Source organism: Hoplias malabaricus, chromosome X2 (genome assembly GCF_029633855.1).
Source record: "Hoplias malabaricus isolate fHopMal1 chromosome X2, fHopMal1.hap1, whole genome shotgun sequence".
NCBI classification, from domain to species: domain Eukaryota; kingdom Metazoa; phylum Chordata; class Actinopteri; order Characiformes; family Erythrinidae; genus Hoplias; species Hoplias malabaricus.
Window position 1 is genome coordinate 7,125,494 of NC_089819.1, and position 20,113 is coordinate 7,145,606.

General features: G+C 38.3%; 1 protein-coding gene across 3 annotated transcripts in view; it reads right to left on the minus strand.

Moving 5' to 3' along the window:
• Nucleotides 1-3,242: 3,242 nt before the first annotated feature.
• Nucleotides 3,243-20,113, minus strand: part of LOC136676640 (small G protein signaling modulator 1-like) — a 59,734-nt gene continuing 42,863 nt past the window's right edge. For 2 of the 3 annotated variants that reach the window (XM_066653761.1, XM_066653763.1), the window contains 12 exons: nt 19,177-19,241; nt 18,700-18,845; nt 15,857-15,985; nt 15,563-15,745; nt 15,132-15,203; nt 13,577-14,785; nt 12,761-12,885; nt 11,456-11,538; nt 10,234-10,343; nt 9,900-9,996; nt 7,286-7,453; nt 3,243-6,688 (listed from right to left, as the gene is read on the minus strand). In XM_066653761.1, the coding sequence (XP_066509858.1) occupies nt 6,600-6,688; nt 7,286-7,453; nt 9,900-9,996; nt 10,234-10,343; nt 11,456-11,538; nt 12,761-12,885; nt 13,577-14,785; nt 15,132-15,203; nt 15,563-15,745; nt 15,857-15,985; nt 18,700-18,845; nt 19,177-19,241 (2,476 nt within the window). In that variant the 3' untranslated portion in view covers nt 3,243-6,599. The remainder of the gene's footprint in view (nt 6,689-7,285; nt 7,454-9,899; nt 9,997-10,233; nt 10,344-11,455; nt 11,539-12,760; nt 12,886-13,576; nt 14,786-15,131; nt 15,204-15,562; nt 15,746-15,856; nt 15,986-18,699; nt 18,846-19,176; nt 19,242-20,113) is intronic. The other variant, XM_066653762.1, reaches the window with a different exon arrangement.

A 20,113-nucleotide genomic window follows, 5' to 3' on the forward strand; every position in this document is an offset into this window, starting at 1 on the left:
TTAGTATGTACCGTCACATATTTTGATGTGACATGTTAGCAAAGACTTCAAATGAAAAATGTGAGTCTACATTTAGGAATTAAACGTGTTGTTCCAAATGTAATTCTAACTGTAGTATTAAAACTTTAAAGATTCAAGATTCTGAATTTCCAGATCACTCTGGAAATTTGGCACGTAGGTGTTAAACCATTTGTACAAAAAATGTCTCTATCATCTTACGGGGATTTCCAAAATTGTGGCCAGTGGCAGATGAACAGCTACAATTGACAACTGTGACTTTAATTCGTCCCATTGTAAACTTTGTCTTCGGGTTATTGAAAGGCGCTTTAGAAATGCCATTTATTTAGGGGTCCAAGCACTGCACGTGCTGGGGCCCTATTGTTTTTGTTCTGTTTTTACCGCTTTTCTTTTCTTCTTTTTCTCCGATGAAACGCGATGGGCAGCCCAAACCGTAGGTCCTACAGACTTGTCGTTTGGTCAACTGGTAGTAAACCCTCCCGCTACTCAGGCGCAAAGTATCAGCCCGATCAGCCTGATGGTGGCGCTATAGCGACGCGGAACGCCTCCCTATATCTCCTACCCCGTGTGGCGTAGAGACGAAATTCTTTTTTCCCCTTATTCCTCAGGTCAGACCCTACAAAAAAGCCACAAGAACCCATAAGCTCCGCCTACTTAGATTTTGAACTAATATGCAAAATCGCACATATGTTTGAGCGCGAACTAGTCTCTGGTAATGTACCCAATATGGACATATGTGGTATCAGCAGAATCCTAAGAACCTGAACTTTAATAATTATTCAAAAAAAGTTGGAATTTCATCACTGCTTGGCTTCCAGACTCCGCCCAAATACAGGGGTTGAGCTCGCGTTCCAAAAATCAGACAAATACAGCTATAACTCACAAACGCTTTCTCCGAATGTTACGATACTTCACATGCTTGATCCCTATAAGGGCTGGAAGACATGAGTACTTGGTTGTGTCACTGCAAGCCTAGAGGGCGTTGTAACAACAAAAAATTTGTTACGCTTCACAGGATTGTCCCATTGACATGCCGATTGGTATGTGTGTAGTGGGTGATGAGCTGACTCAGGTTCTATGACGATGATGTCATATTCGAAAAAACATGGCCGCCATCAGCCAATCAAATTTCAGCAGCTGTTTCATGACCTTAACAAGGTCCTATCCTCATGACACTTGCATGGTATGTCCATGGCACCACTTCCTAAGCACATAACAATTTTCATTACGATAGCAACTAGGGGGCGCAATTCGATTTTTCTACATGCAAATATGGAATATCTCAGCGAAATATAAACATATTGACAAGCAGTTTGCTTTATTGCATACTCTGCATAGTGTCTTACAACTTTGCAATTGCAACTATTGTCAACAAATGCATAGTTTATCCACAATAGTCAGGTATGTGAAAATGGAGCTTTTCGAACTCCTTCCTGGAAATTTGTCTCATCAATAAACAACTGGTATTTTTGCAATCTGTATAGACTGTAGATCAATAATTATTTTAAAAAGTTGGAACTTTTGACACGCTGTTGCGGCAGTAATTTAACAAATATGCATGGGCAGGGCTCGATGCACTCTTTGAGCTATAACTACAACAAACTTCACCTAAATCAAACACAACTTGGTGCACATATGTATGTCATTACTCTGAAGTACTCTTAAGTAGGAAACCGAAGTGCTAAATATGCCCGCATTGTACAGAAAGGGGGCGCTACAATTAGACAACAAATGGTTGCATAGGGTCATATACACTGCCACCTAGAGATACAGTACCAGCAAGATGAGAGAGATGTATTCTGAAGACCATGGAAAAGGAGCTTGTGCATTTTCTTACCTTATGACTAAAGCATTTGTGAGTTACAGCTGTTTCTTATGCAATGTTTCAAAGGCAAGCTGCACATCTCTATTTCAGCAGAGTCTGCAATCACACAGTAATGAAACTGCTTGATAGTTTCATTACTGTGTGATTGATTTGTGATTAATGTGTGATTAATATTGTGATTACTGTGTGATTAATTTCTGTGTGAGAAATTGATAACTGCTAAAGTTCAGGTTATTACGATTCTCATGATGCCACACATGTCTATATTGGGTTTTGATCCAAGGACTAGTTCTTGCTCAAATATATGTCCATAACATCTTATCTATGCCTGCAGACATGTCCTTGTTATGCAAAATCCCCCCCAGCCCCTCCCTCTTCTCCTCACACCCAGACTGTCACCTCTCTCCCTCACCTCCCCCTGCCAGTCAGAGAGGGCCAGAGGGCACACACAATTGACTGCAGATCTAAACAAATCAACAATAACATTATGACCAACTCTTTATTTTACATTCAGTGTTTTCAGCTCCACTGTCCACAGGAGAACTTTGTAGATCTAAAATGACAGAGAGGGGTCCACCTCTTGCTCTGCATACTTTCATTGCCCCTTTTCACATGTTCTTCAATGGTCAGGACACCCACAGAGCAGCTATGCTGAAAATGTATGAGCTATTGCCTCTGCCAACTCATTCACTACCACTCCCTCTTAAAACCCTGCTCTGCTGAGACACCAGAACATCAAGGATCATATGTAAAAGCTCTACAAAGTCTATACTAAAGTGTGGCTCCTGTATCATGACATGTCATATGCTAACCTCTTGCTCTGCAAAATATTTCTCGCTTTCACACTGATCTTCAATGGTCAGGACACCCATACAGCAGGTATGACTCAGGTGTTGGAGTTGTAAATCCCTCAGCATCACTGCTGGACTGAGAATAGTCCACAATCAAACACATCCAGCAGACAGTGTCTTGTGTCTACTGATGACTGACTCCCATACAAGCAACTCCACATCATATCTGCTGTTTGGGGGTCCTGAACATTAGGGTGAAAAACCAGGGTGCAACTCCAGAGTGACATCTGTGCTCTATGCTGTCTCTGTCATCCACTACTCTTCCAGCTCATGCTACACCTCCAAAGAGATGCCAGGACAGCATGGAACACCTTACATACACTACACAAACTTCCCCAAAAAGCCCCTACTATCTCAGGACAGCTCACATGCTAGCACATTGTTCTTCTACAAGCGAATACAAGCTTGGACCCCGGGAATTGTCGCTTGCGGCTATATTTATTATTGTTGTTGTTTCAGTAAGCCCAGTAACAGATATTTGCATATTGGAAAAATAATAGCAACTCCATTTTATTTATTATTATTATTTTTTTTTTTACAAGCATGTGAACAATTTAATTATTATCAACCACAAGGTAACACATACAAAAGCAGAGACAAATGAATACATTCAGATATAAATAAATAAATTAACATATAAAGCGAGCTTTATAAATAATTCATCGGTAACAGAGCCTGCTTCACACAATAAAATGGCGATATTTAATGCAAGACAATTCGAAACCATTTAAAGCGCAGCATAAATATCAGATTACAGTTGTTACTGAGGTTAACGCTGATTTTAGAATTTGAGATTTGATTTTGGAAAAACTTAAATAATAATAAAAAAAGACATCTCTATTCTAGGGCCTTCTAGCTAGTCCAATAAGCTAGAGTTTCCAGTCAGCCAGAATAGGTAGATTTTCAAACTGCTTTGATAAGATAGAATTTAAGAATTTAAGATAGCATTGTGTTTCTAGCTGATTAGCTAGAATGTAAAACAACATTACTGTTCTAGCTAGCATAATAAACAAATGTTCACAAATCAGTTAGGTTTACAGACTAGTCAGTATCAATTCAATAGCACAAACATTAATAATGCTTTACAAACTTAAAAGTTAATGCACCAAACATTAAATGGTGCAATATTCATGGCTACTTTGTTGGTTAATTTTTTTTGGTCCTAAATATCATACATCAGCTAGCAACTGATTTTGGTGAATCCACGAGTGTTGAGCTAAGTTTTCTTGGCTAAAAAATGGTGGTCTAAGCTTGAAGCCATAAGAACCTTGAGTGAATTCAATCTAGGCTCACAGCCCAAATAACACAATTAATTGTGATTGTGTTCATTAAATTTCTTTCCTTGGACCAAAAGCTGAAAAAGACTCAGACAGCACCGAAGGACAATACAGGCCACGATTAAATTGACCAAGCAATACAGTTAAGGCCACACTGTTGACTGTAGTTACCCAATAATGCAAAAATAAATAAGAGCACTGCTAAATATAATTCCTTTGCTTTAGTATCAGCTTCCATTCAGACAACCATGTGACTGCTAAAGCTAAAATTCATTATAGATGTCTCTCTATATGTAATAAATATAGTATATATAGTACTTTGATGTAAATAAGCTTCTTTCTTGCATTTGTTATAGTCACAGTAAATTCAAAACACACACACAGGCAGTCAAGGTCCTCCAATTGAAGGTAGCTAAACATTGGCAAATAAACTGAATAACTGTCATGGTGATTCAGAAAAGGTAGTGGCTAGTCCACACACACACACTTCATATACACAGGAGTAGGCAAAGTTTTAATGAAATGATAAGGTAATACCGGTAAATCATCACTGAAGTGAACTGAAATGAACTGGTTTTGGTGACTACACAGACCTAACTGGATATTCTAAAGATAACACAAATGTTTCCTAAAACATTCTCAGTTCTGAAAGAGACACTTTAAGGGCTCTGTAAAGACATCTTTTACCTTGTTTCTCCAGAGCTAACTGTAATGCTGCGTCTAAATGTTGTTTGTACAAAGACTTCTGTGCTTTACTCTGATTGTTTCAATGCACACATCAAGCTTGTAGAGGGTCTGAAATGTACACAAGACTTTTTTTTACAATATAGCATGATTCATAGTAGCTTTTTAGTTCTTTTAACATTTATATTTATTAAAATTATACAGCCATCTTAATACCTGATGTACCCAGGTTTCAACAATATATATAGTCTCCCCAAAAAATACAAAACAAATAAAAGATGAATATTTGGCTTGACCTGTTGTCTACCTCCAACATGAAAACACAGCATACACATTACCAAAAGAAAAATAAAACATGAATACATATAAATCCCAAAATACCGGTATTCCAGTCACACCAGATGTTCTGGCGGTGAATTTAAATTAATTTCAGTGAAATTTACAAATGGTGCTTGAAAATTCCATATTTTGTTTTTTTATTTCTACATATGTATGACTCATCCAATAACAAAGAGATCCTGGTTAAAAAACGCTACACTTGGTCATTTTTATTGAGGAAAATAATCCAATATTATACACAGTGTTACATTCATGCATAAATAACTGCAGCTAAATGTTTCTTGCAACTGCTAATCTGTCCATGATTGGCCTGAAGGTATTTTAGCCCCTTCTTTCGTACAGAACAGCTTTAACTATGGGATGTTCAAGCACCACTGTACAACATCAAGAATTAAAAGGTAAATTTAGTGTCTGAATATTAACTTTGAAGTTTCATTACCATTAACCAATTATATCCGCTAATAGCAGTTTAAAAGCACTGATATTCAAAAATGAACGAAGCATTCGTTTCAGCAGTGTCTAATTATAACATTTCCTAGATTCCTTCCCAACTCTGCTATAAATTGAAACACGAAACACAGTTTGATTTGTATGCAATTATTCGGGAGTTCGAGTAACCATAACAGGCTTCATTTTGTGTCTTCCTCGGTCCCAATATACTGCTAGCCATACTTAGCTATCAATGCTAGCAATGCTTAGTTACTAAATGTCTTCACTAATTTGGGTTCTTACTATATTCAGCTAAACACCAAATGTGAATTTCTAGTATGGTTTTCTCTTTAGCCTAAAACTCTATTTAATATTTTAGAGTGAACTGAAACCAGTGCTAAATAGCTAACTGCCATATAGTGGAAATAAATTATTATTAATAATAATATTTTTTGATTGTTTTCCTATAACATCAACAATGTAAATGTCTAAGCTAAGCTGCAGTTTAGTCTGAAAACATATGAACATGTGTTTTGACAAAAGTACAACAGGGGAACAATTAATGCCCCTCATTTTCAGAGCTAAAGCTCAGATTTATAGGCCTTTAGGAAGTTTCACAGTTTGGCTTAATGTAAAACGCACTTTTCCTTAACAGCTATCGCTAACTCTGAGACTGGAGGCATCCTTGGAAATGTAAACAACACCTTAGGAGCACCTCAGGATGAAAAGAAAACCTTAGAAAGAAAATGTAGTATCTCCAGATAAGTAACTTTCTAAAATGAGATTTCAACAGGAGCAAATGTACTGAAATTGTTTTAGGGTCATTTTGGAGTCATTGTTCTATCAAAATTAATGTTTGACAAAGTGTAAATGCCAGCTAGAATTTTTCAAATTATGCCTGAAAAATGGAGATATAAGGTTTTGTTCTGACAGGAACAATATGCCTACTACTGAAACTATTTTTTTCCCTAATGTGTTGAACCTGATGGAACAGGAAAGGAAGAATTGCACGCTGTCTGGTTCCCGTAGGGTCAGTTAGGTTAGCTAGAGGTTGATTTATTGTGCTAATTTCCCAGTGAACCAGACACTGAGCTGTACCCAGTCTGTGCTGCAGCAGTGGAGGCTGATGGTGTGTCTTGGCAGTGTTTTGTTGGAGAAGGAAGAGGGGCTGGTGAGTTACTTGTTCTCGATGATTGTCTGAACTTTACACACCAGGTCTCGGGCCATAGCCAACACCTGTTTTACGTTGTGGTGTTCAGCCATTTCTGGAAAGAGGCAATGATGGCATTCAGTTATATATCATCACTAGACATACATTTCCATTCATGATTAAAATAAGTTTCTAACTGACCATGTCCACGGTGTGTGTAACAATCTGTTGAACACCCTACTATTTGTTTTTACATATGTTTAAAGCTAAATGTTTATTTGACTGGTTGGCTGTACAGCTACTGAGTGCTGATGAGTTGAGAGCAGATAAATGCATGGGACCTGTTACAAAGTCCCATAACTGTTGTTAAACAGCTCTGTAAACTAGCACTGAAACATCACACAAAAATTCACCACATTCTAGAGCTTCTTTAAATTGTAGAATGTAAAGTGATGAACATATCACTTTCTGTTCCATTTTCCTATCACACGCAATGTCTTAGCTGCTTTTGCAAAAGGGCTTCATAAGAACCCCTTCTATAAGTAGGTTGCACCATCTAGTGTCCAACAAAAAGAACTATTTTTGAATATCAATTCTCCAGTAAAGTGCATTTTTAACCACCCTATGGGTCCTACAACCAGCCACAAAAGAGGTGCATCTCTAAATATAGTCTAATAGAATATTAAAGGCATTGACTTGGGTCATTGGTTACCATTGAAAAACTTGATAATGTCAGTGAAGTCCATGTTGTTCTCCAAGATGATGTCTCTATAGATCTCAACCAAGGCCAAAGCGATGAACAAAACAAAGTGATTGGATGAGACATACTTTGCCGCCCAGATGGTTTCCCACACAGAAAATACGTCATCATACACCAGCTCTAAGGGACCAGGACAACACACACACACACACACACACACACACACACACACACACACACACACACACACAGAGTTCATAAACTGAAAACATTGTTTCAATCAATGTGACATTATGAGCTGAAAGTTATAGAATGTAAATAAACTTAAATATGTAACAATGTAATTAACACCTACTTGATTAATAAATTAAGCAATAACTTTAAACTAAAAACTATTTGTAACAAATGTTTTTCACCCATTTTTCTAAATTTACAATTACATAATAATATACATATGTATGCACAAACACTGCTGATATTTTGTCTTGATTTCAACCTGAAATTCTGTACAAATTTTTCCCTTAATATTTATTAATTATGATATGCATTAACAGAGGGCGCTGAGTTCTCTGGTCATTTTGGTTTTTGTGTAATTCTGTAAATTTCATTCATTAACTCATTTCCTGTAACTGCTTTATCCCATCGATCACAGTGGGTCCGGAGTCTACCCAGAACCATTGGACACAAGGAAGGAATGTACTCTGGACAGAGCGCCAGTCCAAAATAGTCCATAATTCCGACACAGACAGAGAACTGTGGGAGTATTTTTAAATATTTTGTTATTTAAGTCCATTAAGCAACACTTATTACTGTGCAATTTTCACTGAAAATTTGATCTCCCCCGTTTTGTCAATATCAATTCCTGCATTAACTAAGATCCCTCCAATCACACATACTGCCGCTGTAATGTGACAAGATTAAGACACAGGTGTGAAAGTGTTTAAAGATTTTACATTGGTAAACACAGTGATTAAAACAAAAACACTAAAGGTACATCATCCATGGTGAGCAATATGTGTTTTCTCTAAGACATGTGAAGTCAAATAACACATCAAACTGTTGCTAACACAACGCCACTGGCTAGCTAAGCATGTTTGAAGGACAATGTTAAATGGTCCTCACCTGACACCCGCAGTCACTAGAATTTTACCAGTCATGGGGCAGTGGGAGGGCCATCCCTGCTACCCACCCAGAGACAGCAGGGGATCTAACAAATGATCTCTCCCAAGGTGGGAACAACACTTAGACCACCATGACACTTGGGGAACAAAATATGTAAAATATTTATCTAAAAAAGCAAAAACATGACTGAAAATTAGATGTGTCGCCAATAAAATCAGCCTTTGTTGAGGGTGGTCTAATTATACCTCAGCCCCTTCTCTGACTGAAACTTGGTGACTCACATTCCTTCTGGGAGTTAAAAGGCTCTTTACTAGAGAGGACAGTCATTTCTGTCAAACCAGCATCTCTTTGACCATGAGACTCATTAGTGTTTGGTTTTGACCTTTGTTTGGACAGGTTTTAAATGAGAATTCTGTTGTTTTGAAAATTAAAATATAGCAAACAAAATAGATTTGAATATTCATTATCTGTAACCGCTTATCCAGTTCAGGGTCGCGGAAGGTCCAGAGCCTACCTGGAATCATTGGGCGCAAGGCGGGAATACACCCTGGAGGAGGCACCAGTCCTTCACAGGGCAACACACACACACGGACACTTTTGAGTCGCCAATCCACCTACAAACATGTGTTTTTGGACCCGGAGGAAACCCACGCAGACACAGGGAGAACACACCAAACTCCTCACAGACAGTCACCCGGAGCGGGACTCGAACCCACAACCTCCAGGTCCCTGGAGCTGTGTGACTGCGACACTACCTGCTGCGCCACCATGCCGCCCTAGATGTGAATATTATTTATTTTATTTTTTTTAAGTAAGATTCGAATCAAGAAATGAGTCAAGATGTTATTTCATCTCAATAACCCATCTTTGGTAGATAGAGACAGAGTGGGTCACCTACATGAAGGCGGCTGTTTCACACCAGGTTTAGTAAAGACATCACAGGCAAATCAAGGCCAGTAGATGTCAGCATAAGGTTAATGTCTGTTTCATGACATGAAGAAAACAATCCAAGGGTTGGTCACTGTATTTTTCATGTTTTCTTCCTCCTGGGAAGCTGGACTGACCCATCCAGGGATTAGTTCAAAACTGTTCTCAGGCCCGGCTCTGTCCCATTTCAATAGTTCTCAGCAGAAGTCAGTCACAGGCTCATTAGCTTTGCTTTTTAAGCCTAATTCAAACATGTAAACAAATTTTAAAGCATAGCCGATTCTACTGGTTTTTAGATCACTGAAAACACACCTTTTGGAAAACTCAGGGTGAAGATATATTTCATCTCTGGTTTCAGTGTTGTCATGTAGACAACAAAAAAAAAAAACATGGACACTGTTTCCTAAAGTCTCTGTTATCTCTGTTTCCTTTGTTTCTTTATTATGGTTGTCCCTGTGACATATATAACAAACATGTGTTTGACCCGTGCCTGTCCTGACTATTGCTATAAGCTCAGCTCAATTAAAACTACTAATCACATGTATACTTTATTCATGTCTCATTTTTCTGCATTTACCTCGCTTAAAATCCAGAAGAAACCAGCGGTAGCAGAAATAGAAGTGTGTGTAGTCTCCGTTCTGATGCATCAACTCAAAGAGTTCAGAGTCCAGGATCTACAGAAAGGGGAACAGATAAAAAGGAGACACCAAAATCAAAGGCATTTAATTTTTATTCAAATTCGAAGTGATGAGAATACATTTAAAATCATAGTGATTTTTGAGGCCAAGCATCTTAATTCCATAAAACTCAGTTCATGCAATGATGTCATAAATATAGTATTCATGTTGCTTTATTGATTTAACACATTTTTATCTCTAATAATATAGTATATGTATCAAATAATCATCTACCTGGATGAGGGATCTCATGTTTGCAAAGTGAGTGTCCATCGCTCCTCCATGTGGAAAGTTCTGGTTCATCCTATTCATCAGCTCAGAGAAACAACTAAACGCCAGAGCCTCTAAACCACACATAATAAGAGAAATGTTGAGTATATAAAAGAAAACCTAGGATCAATATAATTTCTTTACAAACCAGTAACAATTTGGGAAGCTTTGAAAAATGTTTTAAATGTATTTATGACTAAATTTGTGTCACTTTTTTACCTATATGTATTAGAACTACACATGCCTATGTTTCTTACAGTTGAACTGCAGTAGCCTTAAAATGAGCTTTTCCAGTTTAAAGACTAATTTTGGCCTGTTCACACAGATTCAGACATTCATTTTTCTCACACCATTTCGGAAAATATCCCTGTCCAAGCAAATACAAAAACAGTTGCATTATCTTGGCACTCAAGGGACACATCAAAACACCATGAAGCACGAGAGAAGCACAGAGGTTTATTCACAAATCACTCCATACTCTCTGTAGCACAGTATGCAACTCGTAAAATAAATTAATCTAGATTTTAATAGTGCATTATGTATTTCTAATACAACAGTATTGATATTTATTCATATATAGGAATCTAAATTCTTGTGCTAACTGCATGTATACATTGTAGTTTTATGATTTATGTTATTCACTATATACGTAATGGGGAGCTTTTTGAATTTCAGCCAGAGACAGGCACATTGTTTGACATTACAGATCCAAAATGCTCTATTTGTCTCATAAACACAAGACCACCGACAGCGGCATTTTCAAAAATCTTCAAAGTGGATTAGAGATTAGAGAGCGTTTCTTAAAACCTCAGTTTTCTGTGACCTACAATGCTGTTTTCGCATGGACAAGACGCCAAAGCACAGGCAAAAACTTAGTTTTTAAAAAAGTCTGGATCCATGTGAATGGGACCCATGTATCTTCAAAGTGGCAAGAATTGAGAAAAGCTACTTTGATGGAGAGATGTTTTGGAAAATTCCAATTAATGGATTACTCAGACGAGATATGAGCAGGACAGCAAACTTAAAGCTAACATTTGCAATTAAATTTATGAAAAATCAGCAAAGTATTTGACCATATTTTTCATACATCTGTAACAATCACATACGAATAACTATGTCATAAATAAATAAATTGTGTCAATTAAAAGCCTCACACTATAGTCAGGTCCAAAGTGGAGGGACTCACCATCATCTAGAATGACGAGAAGAGGGGCCAGGAGGTCACACATGCCCTGGACGTAACCAATCTCCAGATGCTGCCAGACGTAGCTGTGGACAGACACAGAGCTACTTACAAGACAAAAGTTGATGTTTTGCAATTAAAACTTATGTTGGCCAGCTCCCTTGCAGTGCCATCTTATCTTCCTAGGAAGTATCTAGCCCAGATCACACCTGGGAAGCTATGATGGCACTGCAAGTGAGCTGGCCAATATAATTTTTAATTACATAATTATATTTCAAAATTTTGACCAAATCAAATACAATCTAGAACTTAAAAACACTTCTTGTTTGATAATATTAGCAAAAACTGGACAAAAGCTTGCAGACATACTCTTTCTTTTAAAATGAAAGGTATAAATAATAAATTTATCTCCCTTTGCTGCACTGTGGTTAGGATTTCATTAGATACGCACTAATAACCTGGCTAGGGGGGTCTTTCTACACCAAAACTGGACATGGTGATTTTAGACTTATGCGTGGCTTCTAGTGTCCATTGTATTATTCAGCACTTTTCTACAGAGACTATACTAGCTGTGCCATCAAAAGGTTCACCTTAAACCAGTGTAAACCACTCATTAAAAGAGGTATATATAAACCTCTGGTCATACAGTGTTTTCGTTGCAAGCCGATGCAAATTTGTCTATTTTTGATCATAAGGAAGTCTGGAGGACCAGAATGATTCAGACTTAATGGTGCAAGTTTGATTAAATAAGCAGGCTAACAGTGACACTTTAATCAGGAGTTTAATCAGAGAGCAGCTGCTCACCGAGAAGATTAATGTGGTGTAAAATGATTTGATAGTATCACGTGGAGTCCCATTCTTTTGATAAGAATCTGAATGAACAAAAACAAGAACAAAAAATGCTCTTGGAATATGTATCATCATTGACTCCAGTTTCTGTCCTTAACTTAATTATGCTGATCTGGGAAGGCTTCACCACTGCTGTAAGGAGTTGATTGTATCCACACACAAGAGTGAGGTCAGGTACTGATTAGTAAGGTCAGGTACTTATATTTGATGACTAGTTCTGACTCATTCCTCCTATTCTCAGATTTACCGGCAGGAGACGAATTGCAGAATTGCAGGCCTCAGAGCTTTGCACTGAGCATGCTGATTTAGGCTCATCTGTAGCTGGTCAAATGCATCTCATTTGTTCATCTGTTCTCAACTGATTCCACAATGGAGACAGTTGAGAAGCTGAAATAAATAATTTTCACTAAAAACAAAACAAATAACTCTGCGTTAATTGAACTGAACTTCACAACCCACCTGCACATGATGTTGCGGAGCTTCTCCAGGTTTGCAGGGGTGAAGTACCAGTAGTTCCTGTCACACCTCTGTACATCCTTTTCGATACGGTGCAGGTTCAGAGTGTACATGTCCAAAAGCTCCTGCTGCAAAAGCCAATGGAATATTTTTTTAAAAGAACAAAACACTAATTAAAATACATTTTATGATTTACTATTACTTTTATGTTTTAGTCTCTTCTAACCTACTCATAGAGTAATACTTGAATTATAAGGTGTACAAACATGTTTTTAAAGTGTTATGGTGTAACATAATTTTACTAAAAATTCAAATATTCTCTGACATTTTATGTCATTTTATGGTAACTGTTGAGTAATATTAAAAGTGACAATTGTCATTTAATTAAAAAAATCCCTAAATGTATTAATACACTACGTTCACGTTCCTTAAGACTGAAATCACCATCTTAAAATCATCTAAACCAAAACACACCTACTTTTGGATACAAAATTATCCCCAAGAACAGATTGATTCACATACTTTTAAAGCACTTTTTTTCTTTATGGAACTCATTATTAACGAAATGAATGAATTTCCAAACTACTTCATTTTTATTATTATTTTTTTTGTGGAATTAAATGACAATGGTCAAAAGTGAGAGGATGTATGAATGTATGTGAATGTTATTTAAAAACTTGAAGCCTATATGTAAACTAAATACATCTAGTGGTGAAGCAACACTAAAATACCAAGTCAAATTCCTACTGCTAAGTGCTACCTTAATTAAGCAATAAATCTAGTTGTGACTCTGAGAACAATTTTTGTTTCTATGCATACCGAATAAGTGGTGCCTATGGAGGAGACAGGTGATGTGGCTCCATTTTTGTCACCAGTCACAGTTAGTGCATCAAACTGGGGGTAGAGGCTCTCCATCTGAGGCTCGTCTGACAGACCTGACTCTGTGCCTTCAGGGCTGTCTTTAGAGCTGCCTTCATTCGGTCGGTAATCCAACACAGGTACTGTGGCAGCTTTGCCACTGGGGTGAGACTGTCTGTCCCAGGCTGTAGCAACCCTAGCTGAGGGAATCTCCTCCATTTCGATGGCTGAGGGCGACTCGTCTGATGGCGTTTCACTCATTTTACATGTACTGAAAGCTTCAAACACAACTGGTACCACAATTTCCTCCACCACAGGGGCACTCTTCATCACAGTTTTCTTGTGAATGGCCTCCTCCTTTAGCTCCTCTTTCCCTGCTTGTCGAGTTCCTTCTGTTTTTGGTCTCGCACCCATTTGATCTTGTCTGGTCATCTCTGCTTTTGAGGCTAGCGTTGTTTTTGATGTAATATCTTTTAGGGTCACAGAAATTTGTTCTGGACGCATCTTGATAGTCCCTGATACTTTTGATCCCTCAAGCATCTTAATGTCTGATGCAACTGGTCCACTGACAACTTCGGAACTCTCTCTCTTTTCTGTTTCAATATGTGCTTTTGTTGCTGCCTCTGCTTTTGTTTCTGTGGTGTCAGCTACTGATAATTTGTCTAGAGAACTGACATCTTCCATTCCATTGTCTACTTTTTCAGCTGAACTTGGCATTTTCTCCTCTTTGTCCTTCAAAGAGTCATCAGTTTTCTCTGTCCCCTCCAAGCCCGAATATTGCTGCACAGCCTCATCAACTTCAGACCCTTTGGCTCCAATATTTTGGCTCCCTGGATCACCATCCATTGCTACAGTTGGGCTTGAAGCTGGGGCTGGCTGTGGTTGGCTGGAAGCTTTGGCACTCAATTCCTGTGCCCCGCTGTCTTCCATGCTGAGAGAATCCGAGTGCCCTGAGGTCACAGAGAAGTTCCTGGAAGATGGGTGTCCAGAGTCTGGTGAAGCACTGCCATTATTTGGTGCTCCATTGGAGATTTTGTGGACCTTTTTGGTCTCTTCGCTTTTGGGCTCTGTCTCAATCTGCTCAACCTCTTCAACAGACTCGAACACCTGGAAGAAGAGGCCAAAGGGAAGACGACTACTCCAGGGGAAGGGGCTTAGGGAAGTGAAGAGCTAGTAGGGACAGTGTGGGGGGTAGGGAGTGACTGTTCAGAAGTAGCACTATTACAATTGTACACATTCAGTTCATGCAAAATCTTCTGAATCAGGTACAGCTAATAATATTCAGAAAGGCCAGTTGTGACCACAGGTTTTTCTTTACCCAGGGAATATCTGATTAAAATTGGTCTTAGTATCAAAATTATTGATGAGGCGGGATCTCTCTTTGTTGGAATGAAAACCTACAGCCACAACATTGGCCTAACAGTCTGGACAATATTCAAAATAACATTTTTGCACATATGAGATGTACAATATCAGCCTGTGTGTGTCTAGTATATGGTCATGGTACATATTTTACCTGTGTGCTGCTACTGGAGTCACTCTGTAGCCGAGCATCTCTCTGCCTGTCAGAACTACAGCTCTGAGAAGACTGAGGACAGAAGAATAAACAGACACAGGCCTCATTAGAATAATCATTATCAGAAAAAAGAGGAGATCTGCAACAGAGAATGGAAGGCAATACTTAGTTCAAAGATTTGAGCATAAGCTGAGAAAGAATCATCAGTGTAAAGAATGAACAGTGCGATCTATATAATGATTACATTTAATTGTGCTCAAAGTGCTGGAAATATATCAGCACAGTATGTTTCACAGCACTTTATAGCTGCTGGGAGTTAAATGACTCGCTCAAGTCAAGCATTTCAGCAGCCATCTTCTTTCAACACGGTCCATTAATTCTTGATATCTGCCCGCTGAGTAATTATGACTGCAGTAGATGAGGCTGAGTACCTCATTGCTTATGGTGGAGTCCCGGTGCAGCATTCTCTGGCTGCTGCTATCTATACTGGCCCCCGATGAGCATTTGGCCAGGGCCACAGCGTGCTGTTCTTTCTCTTTTTGTCGGACAATGGCTTCACAGCCCAACCATTCGCTCATTGTCTGTTCGTAGCTCGCCCGAACATGGTCATCCACCTGCAGTGTAAAATGTATCTGTGTTAACTACATTTAAACCTTTAATTTAATATTTCAGTTTCAGCACTTATAATTTTGTATTTGGATAAACAAATTTATTCAAACACTGACCTCTTTTCTCTCACTCTCAGACATCCCAAAATGGTAGTGTCCCAGGAGGAAAGGCCAGACTTCCTTTCTTAGAGAAGACTCTACTCCTCCAAAGTACACCAGCCTCAGCAGCTCTTTCTCATCATAAGCCTGCAGTGGAGCAGAGGGTAGGATAATAGAGACCGACTGGTCAATTAAACCCGATTTCATTTAAAATTGACAGAACTGCCTCAGATTGATACTTTGATACTGATACTTTGGGAGTTTTTGTCTTGTAATACCAAAATATTTCTAGAAAACTGTCACGCCCTCGTCTCGTCATGTCTGTTTTCCCCGGTCATGTGCTCTTTTAGCACATGGCTATGTTTGTTTATGTTCTAGTCTCCGCCTTTGTTCCGCCTCCTCGTCTGTCATTTGTTAACCCGTCCTCCTCGTTATCTGTCCAGGTGTGTTTTGTTTGTGTCTTGTATTTAAGTTCCCTTGTGTCGCTCCTGTTTGTCGAACATTTCTCCTTAGTCAAGTCGGTCATGTTATCTGTCTGTCTCCGTAGTTTTCCCCGTCGTCGTTTCATTTCCTTTCCTTTTGTCGTTGTTTCACCTTTGTTTTGTCTAGTCAGGTCATGTTTGTTTCATAGTTTTGTCTTTCTGTGTTTTTCCTGTCCCCAGTTTAATATCCTCGTCTTGTTGTTTTCTTTATAGCTTGTCTTTGTTTTGTTAGATCTTTTGTTATAATAAAATCATCGTGTTTTAGCAAGTGCGTCCGCTTTCGTCAGTCCGCCCCGTGATCCGTGACAAAAACCAAGAGATAGTTTGGGATTAAATTTTGGAAAATATTACAGAGTTAGTCTTGTATCAGAAGTAGGGGTGAGCGATACTGCACTAAAATAATATCACAATATTTCAATGTATTTTTAGATAACAATATTTTTGGCGATATGAACAAAACACTGAAAATAAACTTTTATTAACTATTGCACCAAAATAAACACTATATTACTATTAATTATTCATTAATTCATCCATCCATTATCTGTAACCGCTTATCCAGTTCAGGGTCGCGGTGGGTCCTACCTGTAATCATTGGGCGCAAGGCGGGAATACACCCTGGAGGGGGCGCCAGTGCTTCACAGGGCAACACAGACACACACACACATTCACACCTACAGACACATTTGAGTCGCCAATCCACCTACCAACGTGTGTTTTTGGACTGTGGGAGGAAACTGGAGCACCCGGAGGAAACCAACGCAGACACGGGAAGAACACAAAGACAGTCGCCTGGAGCGGGACTGCGACACTACCTGCTGTGCCACCGTGCCGCCCAGTATTAATTATATTAAATAAAATATATTTTTACACAATACCACAATTTATTGTACATCAGTTATTTTGTAACCAAACCAGCTCCACAAGACTGAAGTCACTCCCCTTTTATTGGAGCAAATTCCTCCACCTCAGAGCCACTTTCCACCATACTTCACTGTGCCTAAACGACTGATGTAAAGAATGTAGGCTGTACTATAGGTAACTGCATGATGTCATTACGTAAACAAGTCAGAATACAAATGATATGATATAGCACAGCCCTAATTTGAAGTGGATACAAGAAACTGATTAAACTAATGAAACTAATTCTGTTAATTAGGGATTCTACTTTTAAAGAGCAGATGGTGGAGGATTTTGCAGTGGGATTTAGAAGGAGCGAACTCTCGTTAGGAGCTAAGTTGAACAAGCAGGCTGTAGGTTGAACCAAGTGTCACCAAGTGGTCACCAAGTTGTACTTGGTTACTGAGACCATATCTGGCCTAGCAATACTAATTCATCTTTGGTTTGTCTCCAAGTGTACAGATCTGATGTGGCAGAAAGGACAGTTTGTGTTCTCCTTCAAGCATGCTGAGTTGTGCAAAAAAAAGTATTTATTTTATTTTATGTTACACACATAATTAAATCATAATTATCCTCCCTCTAGTTTTGGTGAATTAGAAACCTTGAATCGGAAAAGAAGTGAAATCGGAAAAGAAATTGTGGAAAAGAAGTGTACTTATGTTATTCTGAAACCATTAATATGTACTAAATCACTACTAATAAGTATTTTCAATTATATTAAGTTAAATTTAATATATACTATTTTTCATAAGGGTTAGTATTGGCTTTAGTGTTTGGCTTTAGTATTGGCATTAGCAAGACTTTTTTTTTGCAGGTGTTCTTGGCTCATCACTCAAACACTCGGCTATCAGAATGACACAGCAAATCTCAAGGAAAAGCAGTAATAATGGAATAAAAAGCTTTTTGTGGAGCAAAACAAAAAGATTACAGATGAAGCATGGGGTGGAAGAGGCTCTTCATTTGGCTTTTGTTTGAAACACTTTAGAAATGACGTGTTCTCTGATCAGACGGCACTTTCAGCCCCAGCGGCACAGCATTAGTCATCCACACATATTGTGTGTGTGTGCGTGTGTTTGTGACTAATCTCTGAAATGTGTTTAGAGGAGGATGATTATTCATGAGAGGCACAGTCCCTAGAGGTCTGGAGTGAAGGATCAACGTCTACACTGATAAACAGATCAGTATGAAAGCCTTGTTTGACAATGTGTGTGTATGTGTGAGAGTGTCAGTCAAAATTACTGTCCAAAAGTCTTGGATAAAGTGATCTGTAAAGCTACACTTCACTGTTGCATGTTCATGGACACTTGTTCATCCAGCATTTCTTCTACAAATTAAGGCTATTTATCAGGAATTTGACAGCTTCTACTCTTCTGAAATGGCTTTAGACTCCATGTTAGGAAATTACAGTGAGGATTTAATGGAAATCAGTCAAGAAAATATTAATAATGTCCTGGACTATTATAAGCTTTGTGTACATACCTTACTGTCCTGCAGGAAGCGGTGCCACACATCTGCAGTCAGACCACTGTACGCATCACCAGGTACATCAGGCTCCACGATGGTGTGATTAACCAGAGCGGACAGGTGGATACGGACAGTGGACAGGTGACGGCAGTATGCCAGCCCTAAACAAAAAACACACACCAGCACATACAAACAAATAAGAAGAAACTATTAAGAACGTAGTCATATTAATATTATCATTTGAAAAAGCAGGAATATTTAAGTAGCATATTTTATAAACAAGGCATTTACCAGTAAAACAGAAGAAATTAACCAGTATATAATGCACAGAGTTGGTCTATGACATGTTCCATATAAGCATAATCAATAGAATTTGATATATCCAGACCACACTGGAGAAAATGACTTACTGCTCCTATTAGTGTTTGGAAGTCTGTACTACTTAGTTCACAGAGTTTGTAATTTTAATTTAGCAATGTGCATAATACTCACAGCCATAGAAGGCTCTGGAGATAATCTGATACTTCATGTTGTCACAGAGGAGCTTCAGAGGAGCTCTGAAAAAAAAACAAGCAATGGCAATTTCATTTTTATAATATTTTAACACTGAAAAAAAAAATCATAATCATCACAAGTTATTCAAGCTAGAGTTAAATTACCATATTTTAAATGTTTTTCCCCACATTGCCGGAGTCTCAATTTTTATAGATAGTGACGGGTCTAAATTGCTAAAACATTTACTTAATTATTGAATATGGAATTACATTAATTAAAAGAATAATGATGTTTAATGTTAAAATACTATAATTAATAATGATGGAATCGTGAAGCTGGTTCTCTCTGAGTTTGGCCTGTGTGCTCTGTGAGGCCTGAGAAAGCTTATCCATGACACTGAAGAAGCCCATTGTAGTTCAGCACAATTCTGGCAAACATTACACACACACTCTTTACGTGAACAAAGACTATTACAAAAACTTATTATCAATTTGCCTTATTTGCAGACAGGTCAACTCTTAGAAAGGACCAGCACAAGGCCTGAGACCTGAAGGCTGAGATTATTTGGTAAATGTTGGCTGGAAAATAACAAAACCATTGTTAATGATATTATGAGTATTTGGGAGGACTGGGAGAAGCCAGGTGTTAGTCAAGAGATTGCCAAAGGCTGTGAGGGTGTGAAGAACAGAAATATAATTAATGGGAAGGAAAATGAGTATGGGAAAGAGTAAAATGACATTGAGTATAGTTAAGAAACTTTTCTAAAAAATACACATAATTTCTCTTGAAAATAATAGTGTCTAGTAAACAATGTCTGAAGAGCTGAAGTGGAAGCTCTTAAATGTACACGGGGAATAAGGTGCCTTTTGGTTGTAGTGGGATCCAGCTCAGCCTACTGATTGTGTGAAAAAGGTGGGGTGATATTCTTATCACC